Consider the following 21897-nt stretch of genomic DNA (forward strand, 5'->3'; position numbering starts at 1 on the left):
TTATCTGTGTGCAATATTCCAACGTATGACGTGCACGTGGCGTTTGTCGTGGTGCGGATAACTAACTCGTCAAAGTGACGAGTTTCATGTCTAGTTCTTCTTTCCTTCCTTCCTTTTTGTGAGTCGTGTTCCTCTAAAATGTGTAAACATAACATTTCATAACTTTGACAACATATGGGCATTTACGTGAAGTTGTGCACCTCCTATTTTTGAATGACGTCATAGTTGCGCAACGTGACTTATGCGCAATTTTATGAATTTCAATGATTGATCATAGATTAAAAACCAAAAGTCATTTAGTATTGACACTTTGACAAAATTTAAGTCATATCAGGGGCAAACTTTCTACGGATTAAAAATGGCATGTTTGACAAGAAGTTACGCGCGCACGCGCATTTAAAATTTCAAAATGCGCAAAATTAATTTCTAATCAACTTTTTACGCGTTTCTTGTCATTTTGAGCATGTCAAAAATTCCCACGGGCGCGCAATTTTTTATGCGCGCGGTGCGCACATAGCGTTAAAAACATATTTTTTTCTCTTGAATTATATTTTTCAAGCCTTTCCCAGTGATTTTGAAAACAATTTAGACCTTTTCCAGTTTAAATAACGCCATACGAACACGTTGAATTAGACAATTCGTGCGCGTTTTTTATGAAAAAGCTTAAAAAATCGTCAAAATTATGTCTTTTTTTAAACAGTCATAGTTTCTAAAGTAAACCGTTAACCGTTTATTTTTATTACAAAATCTAGAAGTTGATGAGTTGTAGATATCGGATCATGCATCAATAAGGCTAAAAAAACATTGTGACGTCATCGTATGGCCACACGAATGTAAAATATAGGATTTTTGTCTCTTTCGTTATTGCTCATCACATTCAATGGAGCGCATCGCGCTTATCTGTATTCCTTTTTCTCCTACATTTATATATTGTGTAGGTCAATCAACTTTCTTTAGCATGAGATAAAAATATTTTAATTTTTATGACGTCATCATGCCTAAAAATTTTAATTACGTGGGTCATTAATTTCATCTTTACAGTAAATTTTAATCTGTAATAGCTCGTAAGAATAAAATGTGATAATCACGATTAAAACGTTTTCTGGAAGCTATTGGATTGTAGATACGAATTCATGTAAACATTTTGCCAATCGGATGTTGTGACGTCATCATATGGCCAGTTGAATAAAAAAAGTTGTATTTTCATATTTTGCGTAATAGTTCATCACATTTAAAAGGGTGCGCATCTATATTTTACGTATTCAAATTTCTTCTACACGTTAATATGTTGTTCCTGAGATAATTTCCTTCTGAAATTGCTATCTAAGTGTTTCATTTTGATACCGTCGCCATGTTAAAAATTGGAATAAATGGCGGGTCCCGTAATTTCACCTATTCTACACTGTATGTAATATGTATACAGCTTATACTGTTTGCATGTATATACTATATGACACAAAATTCAGCACTAACAGCATGTCATATTCTTCAGTTCTTGTCATAATGCCATAATCTTTATCTGTGTGCAATATTCCAACGTATGACGTGCACGTGGCGTTTGTCGTGGTGCGGATAACTAACTCGTCAAAGTGACGAGTTTCATGTCTAGTTTAGTATTGAACTCATTCGTTACACTTCTCAATTAGTTCAAATATGTTTCCGCTCATATCTATCAATTTAGTTCATTCTCTAATTTGCTAGGAAGCCCATGCTATTCGTATTTCCTGTAAACCGTCTGGCAATTTTAAACATTATAGAAAGTGGCCTTCGAATAGAAAACAATACCCCTGACTTGCCCGCACATTAGTATTTGTTTCGAGACGTATATGACAACTTGATTGTGTGAAATTGAGCGTGAGTCAGAAGTTAGCGGCGTAGGCCTACCTTTTTATCAACTCAATCAGGTGACTGGAATCGAATCAGCAACACTGTTGGAATTTATTCTCTCCTCTGTGCTTGTCAAAACAGAAGGAAATTCAAGCTGGGATATTTAGAAATAATTGTTCATCGTTCGTGAGGTAAGTACACAAAACAGAACCCTCTTTTGTGACCATTATTCAGGGGACACCTCTATTCAGGGGGTCAATTTTCTGTGAAACAAACGAAGGGGGCAATATAAGTTTTACCACCACAGGCAACCGCTGTTCAGGTACACCTTAAGGAGGCGTTTATTGGAGGTGTCCCCGTATTTAAGACTGTATAAATTTAACACATTTGTTTTATGTCATTTAACTGTATTAATACAAATTAGTAAATATTCGCGCCTTTTTTCTTTTCATTTTTAACGTCTGATCAATTAATGTTTAATAGCATTTGATTATTTTCGGGATTTGTTCTTATTGTTACCGTACCCGGTTTATGCATTTTTTTTCTACACTTGTGCGCATAAGCTGTCGATTCTAAAACTAATAAAGATGTTTTATTTAGGCCAATTCTAACATTTCCTTAGAAGGTATTTGTTACTGAATGCAATCAATTAACTTCTGGTGTTACAGCCTTAATCTTTACTTTAGACGTTATGTTAACTCCGCCAAGTTCCTTTTCTGTTGTATTGTTAGTTATCCGCTTGGTATACCAAGCGGATAACTCCTTGTTATTGTATGGGATCAATAGTTTTTTTCTGTATTATTCTTGGATCCTTCCTTCCTTTTTGTGAGTCGCGTTTCTCTAAAATGTGTAAACATAACATTTCATAACTTTGACAACATATGGGCATTTACGTGAAGTTGTGCACCTCCTATTTTTGAATGACGTCATAGTTGCGCAACGTGACTTACGCGCAATTTTATGAATTTCAATGATTGATTATAGATTAAAAACCAAAAGTCATTTAGTATTGACACTTTGACAAAATTTAAGTCATATCAGGGGCAAACTTTCTACGGATTAAAAATGGCATGTTTCACAAGAAGTTACGCGCGCACGCGCATTTAAAATTTCAAAATGCGCAAAATTAATTTCTAATCAACTTTTTATGCGTTTCTTGTCATTTTGAGCATGTCAAAAATTCCCACGGGCGCGCAATTTTTTACGCACGCGGTGCGCACGTAGCGTTAAAAACATATTTTTTTCTCTTGAATTATATTTTTCAAGTCTTTCCTAGTAATTTTGAAAACAATTTAGACCTTTTCCAGTTTAAATAACGCCATACGAACACGTTGAATTAGACAATTCGTGCGCGTTTTTTATGAAAAAGCTTAAAAAATCGTCAAAATTATGTCTTTTTTTAAACAGTCATAGTTTCTAAAGTAAACCGTGAACCGTTTATTTTTATTACAAAATCTAGAAGTTGATGAGTTGTAGATATCGGATCATGCATCGATAAGGCTAAAAAAACATTGTGACGTCATCGTATGGCCACACGAATGTAAAATATAGGATTTTTGTCTCTTTCGTTATTGCTCATCACATTCAATGGAGCGCATCATGCTTATCTGTATTCCTTTTTCTCCTAAATTTATATATTGTGTAGGTCAATCAACTTTCTTTAGCATGAGATAAAAATATTTTAATTTTTATGACGTCATCATGCCTAAAAATTTTAATTACGTGGGTCATTAATTTCATCTTTACAGTAAATTTTAATCTGTAATAGCTCGTAAGAATAAAATGTGATAATCACGATTAAAACGTTTTCTGGAAGCTATTGGATTGTAGATACGAATTCATGTAAACATTTTGCCAATCGGATGTTGTGACGTCATCATATGGCCAGTTGAATAAAAAAAGTCGTATTTTCATATTTTGCGTAATAGTTCATCACATTTAAAAGGGTGCGCATCTATATTTTACGTATTCAAATTTCTTCTACACGTTAATATGTTGTTCCTGAGATAATTTCCTCCAGAAATTGCTATTTAAGTGTTTCATTTTGATACCGTCGCCATGTTAAAAATTGGAATAAATGGCGGGTCCCGTAATTTCACCTATTCTACACTGTATGTAATATGTATACAGATTATACTCTTTGCATGTATATACTATATGACACAAATTGACAGAATTCAGCACTAACAGCATATCATATTCTTCAGTTCTTGTCATAATGCCATAATCTTTATCTGTGTGCAATATTCCAACGTATGACGTGCACGTGGCGTTTGTCGTTGTGCGGATAACTAACTCGTCAAAGTGACGAGTTTCATGTCTAGTTTTAATTTTGTCTTGAACATTGTTCTTGTTTCACTGTTCAAATGCTGATAACATAGTACGCCTGCGTCCATTCCTTTTCGTCTTTTTTATTGACGGAAAATAAAAATAAATGTTTTCATTGTCTTTCTTTACGGTTGTTCCATTTTATGGATATTACTGGTGCTGGTACTGGTTCAGGTAACTGTTTACATAGAGACATACAGTTGGCATTTGGATTAATGATACTGTGTATTTTTTTTGGAGTGGTATAACACAGCCATTGCAATAAATTACGGTTTAAAGAAATGGAAAAATAATGGAATAATGTAATTTTAATCATGTCAGTACTGTTGGTGGAAAAGTCAGAAGACTATTCGGCGGAACAGCGTTAAAATAAAAAATTACTGTTGGGCCTAGGCTCTGGAACAATCTGCCTTTACATATATTAAAAACACAACAATCTAAAAACTCATTTTTATGATTTTTTTGACAGCGCTATGAGCAATGAACGTTAAAATGGCACTTTAAAAATGGTTTGATTGATTGATTTGTTTCAGATTGTTTAAACCCAATATGTCTATTGGAAACTTCTAAATTGGTCCGCATTAAAACTAAACAACCATAGACCAGTCAGTATAAATTGATCAGTCCAGACGTTCAAATTAATTGTTTTTATCCAATTTATCATCTTCCGGTTTATTCAATTTTAAATTAATTGATTCAGAGCCCGTAGCCCCATTTTAATAAATATATTTTAATGACCTTAAATGACTATCTCAGACAAGAAACTAAACTTACACAAACTATACGCGAGTCATCATTTCTGTGACGCACTACATTCGTCATTGTATAGTAAAACATTTGTGACGAGTATATAAAAATACACGCGGGAATTAAACTAAAATTGCCGGCACAGACTTTTTATTAGTTATTGAGACTCATAGAGAAGTCCATTTTTGTATAACCAAGCAAACAGTATGTTCAATTTGTATTTAATATGATATAATAAACCAAAAGTTGAAAAAAGAGTACATTCTTAAATTCTTTGTTGAATATTTAGCTGTGGAAAGTTGACAATTATTCTTTCTAAAATGCAATGGCTTAAGGTGCATCAAGTACATGACAGCTGCATGGCTTTCTCTATTTATACCTATTAATGTAATTCAACATTCATTATACAATAACCGAATTACAAACAATGCAAAGCTAGAGAACAATGACTGGAGTGTTTTCCCAGACAGCATTTAAAATTGAGCTATGACTTACTAAAATAAATCCGTTAAAGCATACACACACTTATAAGAACTTTTTTCTACTCATGTGTGTGTATTTAGAATTCCCAGATATTAGAGTTACTTTTATAAAGTCACGTCCAAAGTTTTGTCAACAGAATAATGTGGAAAACGTGATAGACTGTTGAATCATGCCATTTTAAGTATGTCATGTTTTTTTTTAATTTCAGCTTGGGGATAATATCATAACTCACAGTGCAATGCTAGGCTGTTCAATATTTCTTGTGTATCATATATTCATATTAATAAGTAATGGAGAACCGTTAGTTGATTACTTTGAAGAAGTAAGTAAACATAAATTGTACCCACATGGCGCGCCATACTTTTCTTTCCATACTGTTATTTTTCTTCTTTTTCTTGACTATACGTTTGTAAAGTAATACAACTATTTATATTCTTAGTTGGATGGTTGTTCGGTGATAAGCAAATTGCCTTCCAATCATAATGACACAGGTTCAATTTTAGACGTGGTACATTATTTGATTCTCATAATTGAAGTTGGCAAATGGCGCTATTATTTCACCCTGAAAATTTATTGCGCATGCGTCTTCATGTTTCCATTTACTTTTTGCCATGATGCCCAACCAATCAGAGTTCAGAAATGTTTGATTTGCACGAATAGATTCAACTAATGGAAACCGGTATAAAAGACGCACAGTTTACGCGCGCGTAGAAACGTTGATATTATTACATTATAACACGCGCGTTACTGTGTCTCTTGATGATGTCACTGGTGAACTCGGCAACATTCTACTTGTATGGTTATCATTTTCTTATTATTTTCTTTCAGGATTCCACAGCATTTCTTACCGACATTCGTATAGAGCGTAGTCATGGGACATCCCGCAGTAAACGATCCATGGTGTCAAACATAAACAGACTTTGGCCAGGTGCAATTATACCATTCAAGATAGAACAAGAAGCACGTAAGTGTTGATGGAAGGTGGAGAACTTTAGGGCCTATGGGGCACTTTGAAAGGTGTACAAGCCTCAATGATAGCTTAACGTTCCCTTCAACACGTCACCGACAACATTGGGATTCAGGTTCCATGCTAATTTTGAACTTACCCTGGCCTTTTAAAACCCCTCTTCAATTTCATATTAGTTTATCTTCTATAATGTATAAAATATATAAGATAACCAATACAATACAATACAATAGGTACTTTAAACACCATATCATGGCAATAATAATATTAATAATTTGTTATGACGCCCCCTGAAATAAGTCAATGACATCAGACAAATATGCCCTATCAGGACTCCCACGCGTGGGCACAGGTCTTACTCGACCAGACTGCGAGTCAAATCTCCTACTACCTACGATATTAAACAACACATTTCCTAGAAAACAACAGACTATAACTACAGTTTTTGAAGTTATGGCGGGTAAACAATTTATTAAAGTGTATTATGGCATGGGATGTTGAGATTACGTAAAAAAGTGTTTACTGTATTTAAATTTAGAAACGAAAGTTAACAATGACACAAATAATTATTTTCAACATCTAAATGTCTTGTATGTACACAATAATCTAATTCTGTACTTTTAAAAATCATACATTCTATTAATACATTCACTAGAATTTATTTGCTAAGTATAGTGGACGTACTTACAATCCCGGGATTAATCTTGGTTGGTTGGTACCGACTGTTTTCAGCTTAGTCTAGCCTCAATTTTGTAGCAAACCACGACGTGTTTGGTACTATAAAAACTTCGAAAACTGCAGAAAACTAATTCTGAAACTCATTCTTCAGATTTTCTTATTCTAGTTTTAAAGAACTTAACTTAAACTAGTATTTGATAAGTTTGTTAATGTAGACTGAATTTAGAGTTTGTACAAGCACGATACATCTTCTAATACTAATAGACGAGTTAACATGTTGGATGTTCTCAAACATTTAAGTCTTCGTCAACCGATCAATCAATCTTAAGCTCTGTCTACACTATCACACTTTGTGACAAAAAATGTGGCTATATATAGAAACGATGACGTCATATTACTACCATATTTGGGCACATCACATTTTGTTGTCAAACTCGTCTGATAGTGTAGACAGAGCTTTATAATAAAGATATTTTATAAATTATTCTCAACTGGATTTACTTTGACCTACATAATTATTTAATTCGGAAAAAATTAAATTAATATGCACAACATGACTAAACATTATTTTCTCGATTAGTAATATTAATAATACAAAAATTAGTTTATATGTTATATATAAAATTACTGTTATTTTAATCATAGTAATAAACAAATTAATTAATGTATTATATCAAATTACTGTATATTAATGAAATGAAAATATTATTAAGTCTTGACGTACGAGAACGCGATACGCACAATTTAATACCAACCCTACAACCCTAACAATTCTAAACACATTTTACTTGATTATCTTATTTAGCTATCCCTTTCAATTAAAATAAACAAATCAATCAATTCTAAAGTTCCGAATTCAAGTGTAATCTCTCAGTACACATTTTATACGTTGATATACTTGTAGTTAAATTGTTAGAATTGTTTTCATATAAACTTAACAATCTTTTTTATTGCTTTCCTGTAGGCCTATATTACTTCCGCGGTTTTTGTTGTGACTAACTAACGTTATCACACTTTCTAACAAAACAGTTCGCTTTGATATCCATATATGGACATGATGATGTCATATAACTACCATATTTGGGCATATCACTACCATATTTGGGCACATCACACTTTTTGTCACAAACTTGTTTGATAGTGTAGACAGAGCTTTACAGATGATTACCATTGATTTAAAAGTGTAGTATTTGGCAAACCTAAATCATTCTCAAAAAAATATACTGTACAAATTATAATCGACAGTCAAATTTGTTTGTCAATTCATCGGATCCCAGATATTCACTAAAATGAGATCCTTATTTTACTTGTCTCTATACAAAACACTTGGCACTAAAAACTAGTTTCATTGAAACTTCCTAATGCAAAATTGGTACTATCATCCACGTGTAACTGCGAGCGCGCACGGTTTTATAACGAGAATGAACACAAAACACCTCCCCTATCTCATATATTATATTATTAGTTAACAAAGGTATTAAGCACATAATGTTATTGTACTGTAGCTTATCAAATATATTGAATTTAATATTTTAAAGTGCAACATCTAGTATTAAAGAACTTCTTCAAACAGTGGTTAACTCAGAGTGTTTGTAAAGTAGTAATGTAGATCGGGTTAGAATTTATAACAGCACGATTACAATCTTATTTTAATGTTACTGTCAAAGGGGGTCTGGATGGAGGGGGTAACGCGCGCACCCACGCTACACCCCGCTTCTGTAATTAAGCCAATGACAACGTAGGCCTACAGAGTGACTTCGTTGAACTATTTTCTATAGCAGACAATAATTACAGTTCTGTCAACGAATGGTAACCATTATCTCAGATTATAATTTATATTTCTTTTCTAAGTCCAGGAGGCTTTAAGGTCAGAATGGGGTAATGTTTTACACGTGTACAGGTTTTCAATCTGTCCTTAGTTTGACCTTTTCACGGTAGGATACATGACCAATACTATACGTTGTTAACTTTCAATAAAAAAAACCAACGAAAATCGTAGGCGATTGGCATCAGTTGGTAATAATTGGCCTGAAATTTGCAAAAACAGGAACAAGTGGGATTCTCTGGTGCTAATTTTTATCATTATTTTACCATGGCCAGACCCCAGCAGTGAAAGGGAGAAGCACAATCCATGTGGGTAATCCTTTTCCTCCACGCCACACCAACAAAAACAACCTAACCTGCATGGGCGTAGCATGAAATACAATTTCTGTCCCATCAATTCAATATCATTTACCCTCTTTGATTTCATTTTTAGTTGTTGATAAAGAAATTTTGCGGAAAGGAATGCGCAGGTGGGAGGAGCGTACGTGTATACGATTCGTACCATGGAACTCAAAAACAGTAAAAACATTACCCTCACGATGACAGAATTAACTTCTTCAAAGAAGGCAGGTAAAAACTTTCATCCCGTTCAGTATTAGTTCTATTTCACGGTAAATGTTCAATTCAATTGTTATATTTAATTCACGTATTTATTTCATGGATTTATTTCACGTATTTGTCTTCTTTTTAATAATTGTGTTGTTAAAGATAATTCTATTGATCTTTTTTTTGACCGTTATAATTGTTTTTGTAATAAAATTAGTAAAATTGTATAATTTTGTATTGTTAGATTTTAAGATTTATATATATTTTTATATGGTATAGTTTATTCCATTCTGTAAGGGGCGGGTTTCCCGCTGTTGAATGAGTTTGAATAAAATAAAAATAAAATAAAAATAATGCTAAAGAAGGCAGGTAGACGCTTTCATCCTGTTCAATATTAGTTCTATTGCACGGTAAATGTTCAATTCAATTGTTATATTTAATGCTAAAGAAGGCAGGTAAACACTTTCATCTCGTTCAGTGTATTGCACGGTAAAGGTTATATTCAATGGTTATATTTAATGGTTCTATTGATTGGTGGTATTGAGTAAAATATATGTTATACAGAGTATTAACAGATAGAGAATATGAAAATAACAACCACTTTAACTAAATAGGCAAAATTAAAATTATTTTAATTGAGATTGTTTGCCCTACATTTCCAAGCCATTTCTATTCCCAGTAGAGAAAAACAAAATTACTAAGCTAATTCTAAATAAAGATATTTCTTTTCGATATACGGTACAAAACTAAGGAATTTTTTTCTATGATATTCAATAACTAATTGTCATACTATTATTGAAATGGGGTCAGTGTGGTCCTAAAAACGCGTCTTCAATGTCAGACAAGTCAAGGACAGGGGCAAACACCTGACATAAAGACTTTTTCTATAATTGAAAGGAAGGTAGATTAAAAAAATACAAACTATGTCACTGATTGATTTGATATGTACACAATTTCAATTTTCTTTAAAAAAGTCAATCAACTTTAGTCTGAATGGAAAATTGCGATTATTAGATTTATTAATATGCAGTCAATGATCGCGAAGTGAAAATTATACAGATAATGATGAATGTTTATTCGTTGTAGGGGCTTGAGTGAGTTCAACGCCGCTTCGCCTTGTTGAATAAAACAGTCAATATTTCAACTCATGAAAGCACTCGCCCTATTCAACGATCGGTAATAATAATGCTAATTGCGTTACAGGTACTATTCAATTATGTTGTTTTAATCTATATTTAGGTGTCGATCTGTTGTTGGAAGATATAGTATAAAGCAATTTATCAACGCCTGTAATACTGTAAGTTACCATTATAAATATATACTCTTGGTGATCTGTAGGTCGTGGGTTCGATTCCTAAATGAACATTCAGTAGGCCTACAATTATGTCTAACATGCAAACCATTAAGGTTTTAGTCTTTTAAAATAACTTTCCAGAGTTTATACAATATTTAACGTTCCATAGCAGTTTAAACCATATTTTATCAATGGCGTTCCATAGCATTAAACGTTTATTACATATTTATCAAAGTTTAATTGATGGTCTCTACTTTAGGGCCTTCGATAAAGTCGTTTTTGTGTCGTAAATTTAGTTAGCCTAAATATTTTAAATTAAATTCTTTTGGCCCAATTAACTTCAACTATCATCTGTAAAATGTTTGACAGGAATGAATTGAATTATAAAAAACACAATACAATGTGTTATTGATGAAATTCATAACAGGTGGTTTACCATAGGTCAAATTGAATAAATTCTTTTTTGACATGTATGTGACGCATGTCACTTAGCTTAAGCTCGGCTTAACATTTTGACAGTTTATTATATTAAGCCTAATTGAAGAATACCACACGATACAAAAAGCGTGATTGTTGAAATTTTTTTTCAATTTGAATTCTACGTAGGTCTAAGGTGTCAGCTTCTTTCACGAAATAGAAAGACTGTATATAATTTCCAAATGAGGAAAATGAGTACACAAAAATACGAAATTATTTTATACAATCGTTTTGTAAAGACGCTGAATACGCGACGCAAAAAAAGAAAAAAAGACACATACGTATACATATTCTGTCACGTGTCGTTATGCGCCCCGTAGTTAGGATGATCTGGTCTGTATCCCAAAAAATAGATTACTTTTGTGCGTGGCCATTCGTGAAACGGAACAAGTGTGAATGTTGCTTACCACGTTACCTTAGTACTAATTTATTATTTTATATTTGATAATATAGTTGTTTGGCGTTATTCACGAGCTAGGCCACTCCATCGGTGTATACCATGAGCACAACAGACCCGACAGGGACGAACACATCACGATGCTGTGGCAGAACGTACCTCAGGAAGAAGCGTCTCGTTACCAGAAAATGATGACAGCTACCATTAACGTCGAGTATGACCTTGGTTCAGTCATGCATTACGGAAAGGTAAAGAGAATATTACGTAACAAGCATTGGTTCCCACCAGGACGTAACACAATGACGTAAGCGCAACGCAAGTACAGTAATTGTGGCAATCAGGCTTTCAAAGCCGTTTATACTTCGAACGATAAACATTGATAAACAGATAAATATACAATGTTTCTACAGAAAACAAAATTGGAAAGGTTTTCATCCTAGGATCTCCAACAAATATTTATCAAAATTAAATTAATGTGCACCTGTTAGTGAAAAGACAGTGGAGTTTGAACAAAACAAGTTTAAACTGATTTGGCAATTTGACAAGTATTTGATATAGGCCTACTACTAGTATGACATTCCTCATTCATAATGTTGTCCAAACTAAAGTGTAAACACTGGATTATTTAAATATTGCGCTTTATAAATGTTATTTATTATAATCCAAAGATATAATCACCAGTAACGACTCAGATCATCACACTTAATTCATTCTGAGGTTTCTGATCTTATATCAAAAATAATATTCTTGGAGGTACTTTTTAACGCTGCAGAATTTTATTTTGTCCATCTGTCTTGTCACAATAATAATATAACGACACTGGTCTCCGTACCTGCGGTGGACAGCCAGTACCAATTTTCCTCCGTATTTATGCCGCTTATGCATTACGTCATTCCATTAATTAATCAATCCATAAACGGATTGTAACTTGCGCCATCACGGATAGATAAACACAGCCGATTGTTATTGTTCACTTCAACGTATAGGCATATGTGATTCTGGTAATTTAAATGATATGAATTATTTAAAAGGTTGAACCGTCTTTCAAAAAGAACCTGTCAAAAAGAACCTTTTAACAAGAAAGGGGATAAAAGAAAATAAGAAACATTGTTTGACTCTCCTCTCTTTTTTAAATGTACTTGTGGTTCAATACTAATGCTTGTTCACACGACATAATCTTTTCTTACAGTATGGACCTTTGGGAAGTAAATTTGTCACAGTCGACCCCCTCAAACAGTACGATGTAGGCCCATCGTCGGACATTACGTTCTACGACGCCAAGTCTGTAAACACGGCATACAATTGCAGTGGTAAGATTGAGAGCTAGCTTAGGTGCACACTTCTACTTCTTCTTTAAACACGGAAGCCCAGATTAGCTAAAATTGTTTCAGGAGAAAATGTTTGTAGAAAGTATGGGATCCGAATACACTTGTATTGAGTAAAACGTGATTCGTCAAACCAAGCTAAAGGATCGGAGTACATTATTCACATTATTTCTAGTTTCGTTCACTCTACCAGTTACTGTAAGATTAGAGAACTATTCATTATATATTATATTTTAACTATACAAAATTTTAACAATTGTAATGAAAATTGATATTTATATTTAATTTGAAATTAATTTGTTTATTTATAAAAACTGTGAGAAAACTGTACTGTAAATTTAATGAAATCTCCATTATCTATTAGCCCATTTTACTTTGATTACATTTAAATTACAGCAAAATGTAGTAGGAAATTAAAGTGTATAAATGGTGGATATCAAGGGCATAAGTGTAAATGTATCTGTCCTGAAAAGTACATGGGAAAGTATTGTCACAAGAGGAACACCACTGTAGAAGGTAAACTTATTTTAAAACATGTTAGGCCTACAATGTTGGCTAAACCATCGTTACCAATGAGTCTTCGATGAAAAAGGTTAGGTCATGGTAATTCATTGTGCGAATTAGGGGAAGTTTGAACGGCGCTTGTTCACTCTATCCCTCGAGACAGTTTTTGTAGTTTCTAGGTCCAGATGACACACGACACATCGACACGTAGATTATCGGTCGTTGCAAATCGAAAGCTTCTATGTACCTCTCACCATGTGCGTGGAACTGTCGCAGCCACAGATAAACACTTTGATCCCCGGAGCTCAGCATCAGATTCCCTTGATCTCACCAAACCACTAATCTCTTATGCACAATTACCTCAAAGGTCCTCTAAAATTGTCTTCGTAGATAAATGCCGTTTTGCACTTACTGATGACATTGGAAGTATATCATCTCCAAACTTTCCTTTGCACTATGACAATAAAGTTTATTGTATGTGGTACATAAAGGTAAGCAAATGATTGTCTTTATATCAAAATATTAAGGCTAGGTCATCTGACGTGAAACCAGTTTGTTTGCAATGCCATGTTTAATAATGATATCTCTCACAGAAACCAGTTGACTCATCTTAAAAATCGTAATGTTTTTCGTCATTTTAACATTAAGCCAATCATTTAAGTGTATCATATATAATATCCTTTTCATATTTTAGGTGAAACCAGATTATAAAATCGTATTAAACTTTACGTCTTTCAACGTCGAGCCAGCTCCTGATTGTAAGGCTGATAGCGTGTTGATCAGGAAGGATGACCTGTACAATGGTGGCGAAAGGTACGTTTGAATTTCGCCACTCACATAATAGGTAATAATCAGAGATTTCTTAATCTTGCAATCAACAATAAATAAAGGTTCTTACAAAACAATACAACAGTTAAAAGATCAATGCATATTTAATTTGGTAGATTTGAATTTAAGTTAACGAATAAATACAATTTGTTTTATAACGTGATGACTCTAGTTACAATCCGTTATGCTTGATTAATAAATAGAATGACGTTGGCCTAATGCATAAACGGCATAAATACAGTGAAGTTGTATTACCAAATATTTGATATGATATGGAGAAATCTAGATACAGTACCCAAGAATCGGATGGATTACAATACTTCCATAGCGCCCTTGGTAATGTCTTGATTTATGCCTAGCCTTAAGATGTTTGGAAGAAAAAAAATACCAACAAAACGTCAACCGTCAGAACAATTGAATTGTTTCAGCAATATTATATTTACCTTTTTTTTTCAGTTTTTGTGGATTTGATCTTCCTCCCGTGATCGTAACTTCATCAAACAAAGCGTGGGTTCGTATGTACACAGATATGTCAACCACGGAAACTGGGTTTCAGTTAAACTATTATTCCATACCTAACCATGAAGAAACAGACAATTCAAGTGAGTTATTTTTTTTATACTCTTCGTTGTCTATAAGTTGGGAAATTAATATATTCGATTAGTTCTTAATTTCACTTTTTCCTAACTCTTACAAAAGACCTCTCATCATTACATTGACTTGTTTTTTCTCCACACCTTTTGTCTTTCCCAAAAAATGTTTTATGAGGCGAGTTTGAAAAAGGGCGAGTTTGAAGAAAAGAGGAGCAAGTTTAGAAAACGACGATGTTTGTAACCTGCGTATTTGACTGGATCCCCTTTCTGTGTTTGTTGGGAATGAAAATTATCTTGCGTATTTGTTTAATTACCGAATGAAACAATTTTCTCTCTATTCTTTCAAATCTGTTTAGAGTATACTTTTCATCTTTTTGATTTTGATAAAATGATGAAAACGCTCATTCCTTTCAGATTGTTGGAGAAGAAGTTGCTATAAATTCTTTGATGAAGAAGTGTCAATGTTCGAAGCGCAGAGAATATGTCAACGTGTTGGGGGCGCTCTTCCAGTGATATCATCAGCAACAGAGAACGAACTTCTCAGAAGAAAAGTAACTCAAATGTTACCTGGGAAGTATCTTTATTGGATAGCGCTGAATGATATCAACACTGAGGGGAGATATGTATGGGGATCCACCACACAAGAACAAAGTTTTTATCATAGTAAGTAAAAACCCGGCAAAGTAAAATGTTAGCATGGACAGTTTAGGCCTCGGTAGAACACCTTCGTTTCATTGGTTTTTTTAATGATAGCTTGTTTACCTTGTAAACAACAATAATAAATGACGTGGATACAAATTAAATATATTAATTTCATCACTGATTGCACCTGTTACTATGAGAAAGATTAATCAACTGCAACAGGTGGAATTTTTTTTACCATAGAGGGCGTTTAGTATTAAATTATATTAGCATAATTTATATTAACATATTGATTTAGATAATGCGAGATCTGTTAAATATATTATATTGTTAGTAATGTTATGAAAAAAACCGTACTCAACCATTATGTAACGAATTTATTATCAACAAATCAGATAGAGTTAGACCACCAAGTAATAAATAATTCTCATTTTAGATTGCAGTTTCTCCAAATAAAATTTATATTAATAAATTCGAGAACTTTTTAGTAGGCCTACAGTATTTTAAAATGTTGCAATATTTGTATGGTTTTATAATTATTTTAAATATGTGTTTAACCTTATCTTGTCAAAATGTAGAAGCTCCACTAATGCTAAATGAATGTCATATATGACTATTAAACATCTCTTCATAGACAATACATTTTCAAATTCTTTTTGTCGTCGGATAGCTTTGTTGGCTCACGTCTAAAACCAACTACCTCTACCTATATCCTGTATCTATCTATCGTAATCTATAAATATTTAAAATTATTTTTTTTTAATCCCAACAGATTTCGTGACGTCACCACCTTCACAAATCTTCCGCAACATTATTGACTGTGTTGTCTCTGACGTATACGGTGGCTGGAAAGAACGCTACTGCTCGTGGAATGCTAGTGTTGTCTGTGAAATATGGAAATCCAAAACAAGTAAAGGTACAGTAACTGTATGCAACTACATTCTATTATCTTAAGTTACTCGCGAGTTTTATTCAGGTGAAATTCAGGTAACGTACTCGCGTTTTACACGAACTTTATTCACATATCACACGAGAGAAAATGGTAAAAAACATTTTTGTAACCATAGAAAATGAACCCAGTAGATGAGTAGCTTAGTAATTGGTGAACAGTTTGGATTTGGTTTGTTCGATTATATACCAACTTGTTTATTTTGCGAAGAAAGGAAATTGGAAAAGTTACATCGTAAACGTTTTTAGATTAACATGCTCATGTTAGGTCTTCTTTATGAATAATAATACATAACTCGCTATATTATTTATTCCTTACAGCTTCTTTCAACAAATGGTCCGAATGGAATAACTGTCCAGTTTCTTGTGGAGGTGCGGTTCAAGACCGAGTCAGGGTATGTAACTTTCCAGGCGAATGTACCGGGGTAGCCCGAGAGCGACGTGTGTGCAATACCCAATCTTGCCCTGGAAGCATCGCTAGAGGCAAGCCTACATATGCCAGCAGTGTATGGAAGTGGGACCCAGCCTCGGTGGTTGATGGGTATTTCTGGCCTAAAATTATTGATAGCCACGCAAGTTCACTCGTAACACGTAAGACATTTCTAATTTATTGATGTTTTTTGTAAAATGTAATTTTGCTTTTTGGAAGAAGACAACAGAAGAAGACGTTTTACTGTAGTTTCGGGCAGATTAAGCACATAGACTGAAAGTGCCAAAATACTCTACCCTGTTACATTCTTCATCATAAAAAACAAGGCCATATACATGGTTGCAGTCACGTGCTCAAGTTAGTGTTTACCGACCGATCAACCGACCGACCGACATAAGTGAGTTGTCGAGTCGCGTTGCACGCGACTAAAAACAGTTTCTTTCAGTTTTGTATTTGCCATAGAACCAATTATGAAGTTGATCAACATATGTGTCAGCAACTTATAAATATTTGTTTGTTATTTCCAGAATTTCAATACAAACCCTGGTGGAAGGTAGACCTAGAAGATATATTTGTTGTCAAAAATTTACGAATAACAAAATGCTTAGGCTATGGTATGTTGGCTTGTTTGTATGCAATTTAATAATGGATAACAATTTATCATTTAATCACCAATTAGCAATGAAATGAGAAAGTACAAATTTAAATACCTTTAAGAAACTTAGTAGGTACTAGGCGGGTTTAACCGAACATTGATTTTGCGCATGCGTATTTCTATTTTTTGGAATGCGCATACAATGTTAAGCAATCAAAGCTCAGAATGTTCGAGTTGCGCGAATAGATTCGCTTATTGATGGAAAGGGATGCGTCATCGTTGAGGAGAAAAAAAAAAGTGTTGCTGTTACTTTGTACTAATTAAGTAGGTCACTGAGCATAATTTCATACATATTTTGTAACTCTACAAAGTACATTTCATCTCCTCTAACCTTGGTGAACCAATATTATGCGTGGCTGACCTAACCTAAACCTATTCTATCACAATCCAATTTTTCTATTTTCAGACTTCAAGACACCTTGGGCTGACGCTACCGTTGGCTTCAACAGTGAGTTGACGTTAAATCCAGTGTGTTCACACATAACTTTGCGTCATGATCGGATTCAAACACCCGTTCAGTGCACAAGACCACTGCTAGGCAAAGTCGTCGGGATCCAAGCTAATAGTTGGAACACGTTATGTGTCACCGAAGTCGAAGTCTTTACAACAGGTTGGTCTTAACAAATTGACATATTCCAAGAAGCTCAGCAATGGTCTAATTAGTTAAGGTACTCATTCTGTAAAGTAGATGCTAGTACTGGCTCCATCCATTAGGCCTACTACCAAACAAAAATGACGTCTTCCTAATTCCGTACTGTCGTGTATCGAGTAAATGTACTCATTTGACTCTTCGTTAAAATGTAATCTTTTTAACTAAATTTAAAATGAGTTATATCATTCTATAACTTTCTTTGTTAGGCTCCGCGCTATCGTGTCCCCGCGACATACAGCTAGTTCTACCTCACAAGAAGTCAGGCTTAAAGGTCTTTTGGCCTGTGGACGGATCGCGTGGAATTGGCGTCCTGGAGTGCTCTCATACACCTGGCAGTGTCTTTAAAGAAGGAGTTACAACTGTGCAGTGTGACGTCAGAGATACTGTCTATAGAGAATTTGTTCGGCGTTGCTCGTTTAGAATAGAGATTATAGGTAAGTTTGGAACAAAAATGATTAATACGGTTTTGAAAATGCTTTGTGTTTTGGTTGTGAAAAGACTAACATTATATTGTGTATGGTCTAATGTGTTCTCACATCACTAACTAAAAACATTTGTGCTGTGTGTATATTTCTTCCGAATCAAGGCCCCAATTTTTATCTAAAATTCCATATTTTGTTTCAGTCTGTGACGTCATTAGAGACGGGCGCTGTACCCGATTCATCCATAAGAAACAGACACGCGCGCAAGCGCAAGATGCCTGTATAAGAAACGGTGGTGAATTGTTAACAATTCGCTCAGAGTTTCAAAACAAACGTATTCAAAGTACGATCGCGTATAATGGTAAAGCGTTACGCACACCGTGGTTAGGCTACAATGACATGGATAATGATGGCGTATGGACATGGACAAGCGGTCTTGAATCACCGATTTCTAGTAAGTCAATAAGGCCTGATTCACACTAGCGTTGGCGTAGGCCTACTTGTAGAGACATTAGTATTACAATAGCAGCACTAAATCAATTTTGTTTAACTTCATTCTCCTCTACACGAGGCAAGCGTTACGAAGTCTTGTACAACTTCATGAGTTAAGCTTGGTTCCCACACTAGAGACAATGAAGTAGATTCAACGTATTCCAGTTGACCAATCAAGAGATGGATTATTCAAACTGTTGCTTGTGATTGGTCAACTCGCTTGCTTTGCGTCTACGTCCTTGCGTTGCGCTTCTAGTGGGAACCAAGCGTCACTGCTGTATTTTAGAAGAGACCTGATAATAATTTCCACCATATATCATTGACGATCTAATAAATGTAATATTAATCTCTCTGATGACCTTCTTCCATTGTTCCTATTTCATTACCGGTAAAAAAAGTGATCTTAAGACAGTGTTTTGATGAAATTTAGGAATTTTGGTACACTTATTTTGATTGTTTTTCTTTTCAGAATTAGTCATTCCAAAATCTGGAAAATACAAATTTGGTTTACAATGTGCAACATTCAAGCCCAATGGTTACTGGCGAATGACGTCATGCACAGACAAAGCAAGCAGTATTTGTGAGACAGGTAGGGATTGGGTTGCTGACGTAATAATGACGAGAATGCAAGACTTCAGTATATGATGACGATGCCAATGATGATAATAATTATGATGGTGGTGATGGTAGTGATGGTGATGAGGATGGTGATGATGATAATAATGATGATGGTGAGGAGGATGGTGATGGTGATAATAATGATGATAGTGGTGATGGTAGTGATGGTGATGATGGTTACAATGATGATGAAGATGATGATGATGTAATTATAAAGACGATGATCACAAAGACGATGGTATAATAATATAATATAGATACAAAGGACAGAATGACTTGATGCCAATTATGACTGGAATGGCAACTATGTGTACCCGATCTCCAGGAACAGGACAGAATAGGAAGCTTTCGATTTTCGACGATTACGACCTTTCACTCGTATCGTTGGTTCGTCGATCGCCTGGACTTGGAATTAAATGTCGAGGATTAAGCGAGAAAGCACGTCCATGCATGCGCAAAAGATTTGTCATGACAAAATTAATTCCTAGTTACTTTCCAAGCTGCAGAATTAGGCCCATAATTTGAGAAATAACATACGATCATATAATTTTTTTAGATATCAAATTCCCCAAAATGTTGTGTCCCACCAAAGTGAGTATGTCCATCCAGACTGGGTCACGAAACCTTTATGTTTACTGGAGCGATGATCCGATTGTCGTTGACCCGCTTGAGAGAAAATTCACCACGTTTTGCAGCCCAAAGTCGGGGTTCAACGTTCGACCAGGTACCCTAAAGAAGGTAACATGCATAGGCTACGCGAACGTTGATGGTGCTGTTGTACAGCCATGTACATTTCACATAAGAGGTACGTATCCATAAAGGAGGTATATTCAGAGCGTCATTCTAACGATGGAGCATTCTCAAATTCTACGGAGCGCCATTTATGCCTTTATTTACTTCCGAAATAGAAATAGTACTACGGTAACTGGTCCAGCATGTCTCACGTAATAGTAAAATTCCTATATTATCGTTATGAAAAGTTTATAAATTAATACCATTTTCTAAACAAACACAGGGGGTGGCTTATTTTTATGAAGCCCTTTCTGTTTCGCCGTTGTCGAAAAATTAAGCTAGTTTCTTATCAATGCTGTTGCAAATAATAGTATTTACCCAGAGCTATCATTTTTTAGTTCTGCATATTCTTAACAATTATTGTCTGCTTGAGACTCGATTTTTTTGTATTTAACAATTTTCTTTTCCAGCCTGCAGTAGGGCAACTGCGAGCCATTGCTATTTTATGTCAGACGAACTGTTACAATGGAAAGATGCAAAAAGGCGCTGCCAATCGCTAGGAGGCGCCATCGCAACAGCTGATTCTTCCAACGAAAATGACGTCCTTCAGAATGTTCTACTGAGAACGTACAAATACGTAGAGGACGTGTGGATTGGATACACATTTAAAACAGCAAGCCAATCAAAATATTCAAGTAAGCTATCTTCTTACGGTCAATAGCACAACTCATCCAAACCCCACGCATATGACCCTAGCTCTCTCGACAAGGAGCACCTACACCAGTTCGTCTGCCCATGCGCATATTGTACTTAAATCATTTATCTTTGTTCCATTAATTATGACTTTTGTTACTTCTTTTTTTACTTTTACATGATCATTCGTAACTCATCACTCAAAACCTATATTATTTATATGTTTATCTTTTTCAGATATGGAGAAGACTTTATCTATTAAGGAAAGTAAATTATGCATTTCAATAAAACGAAACGGCAAATGGACAGTTGTGGGATGTAGCCAGCTAAGACGATCAATATGTGCCATCCCGATAGGCCCGGAAACTATGACTGCAATAGATAACCGATAAACGATCTTGGAGACATGCACGTTTATCAAAACCTGTTTGAAATTCCCGCGTTTATATTACGTTCAACAACATGTACCTGTTGTAATTTATCAGCAATCTTTACTGAAGTTTTGTTTGCTAACTGTTTTGAAAAGTTTGTAATTCCTGTTTAGAGTAGTTAATGGAAGCTGTTATGTTGTCGAAGGAAGATCACATGACAGCAAAGCACGTGATTTGCTGAATTCCCCAACCTCAGTACAGTAAAATAGTTTGTCAAGAAGGTGCACGACCTAACTTAACTAGTAAACGTAAACTAGTTTACACTAATAAACTGGTCTACACTAGCAATCTATAGTTTGTCAAGAAGGTGCACGACCTAACTTAACTAGTAAACGTAAACTAGTTTACACTAATAAACTGGTCT

The 21897-nt window shown here is 34.5% G+C and overlaps 1 protein-coding gene across 1 annotated transcript; it reads left to right on the plus strand.

The window, feature by feature from the left end:
* The first annotated feature begins 1964 nt into the window (after positions 1–1964).
* On the plus strand, positions 1965–21821 carry LOC144834982 (uncharacterized). The gene is made up of 22 exons (XM_078689987.1): positions 1965–2018; positions 5594–5707; positions 6214–6349; positions 9288–9424; positions 10640–10697; positions 11625–11816; positions 12758–12878; positions 13290–13409; positions 13788–13888; positions 14092–14210; positions 14682–14827; positions 15233–15481; positions 16233–16376; positions 16730–16999; positions 17366–17452; positions 17900–18103; positions 18352–18579; positions 18770–19021; positions 19529–19648; positions 20234–20482; positions 20880–21104; positions 21340–21821. The coding sequence occupies exons 6-22, from the start codon at positions 11709–11711 to the stop codon at positions 21492–21494; spliced, it is 2898 nt and encodes a 965-aa protein (XP_078546113.1). The 5' UTR covers positions 1965–2018; positions 5594–5707; positions 6214–6349; positions 9288–9424; positions 10640–10697; positions 11625–11708; the 3' UTR covers positions 21495–21821.
* The last annotated feature ends 76 nt before the right edge of the window (positions 21822–21897 follow it).

Source organism: Antedon bifida, chromosome 2, assembly GCF_963402885.1.
Source record: "Antedon bifida chromosome 2, ecAntBifi1.1, whole genome shotgun sequence".
NCBI lineage: Eukaryota > Metazoa > Echinodermata > Crinoidea > Comatulida > Antedonidae > Antedon > Antedon bifida.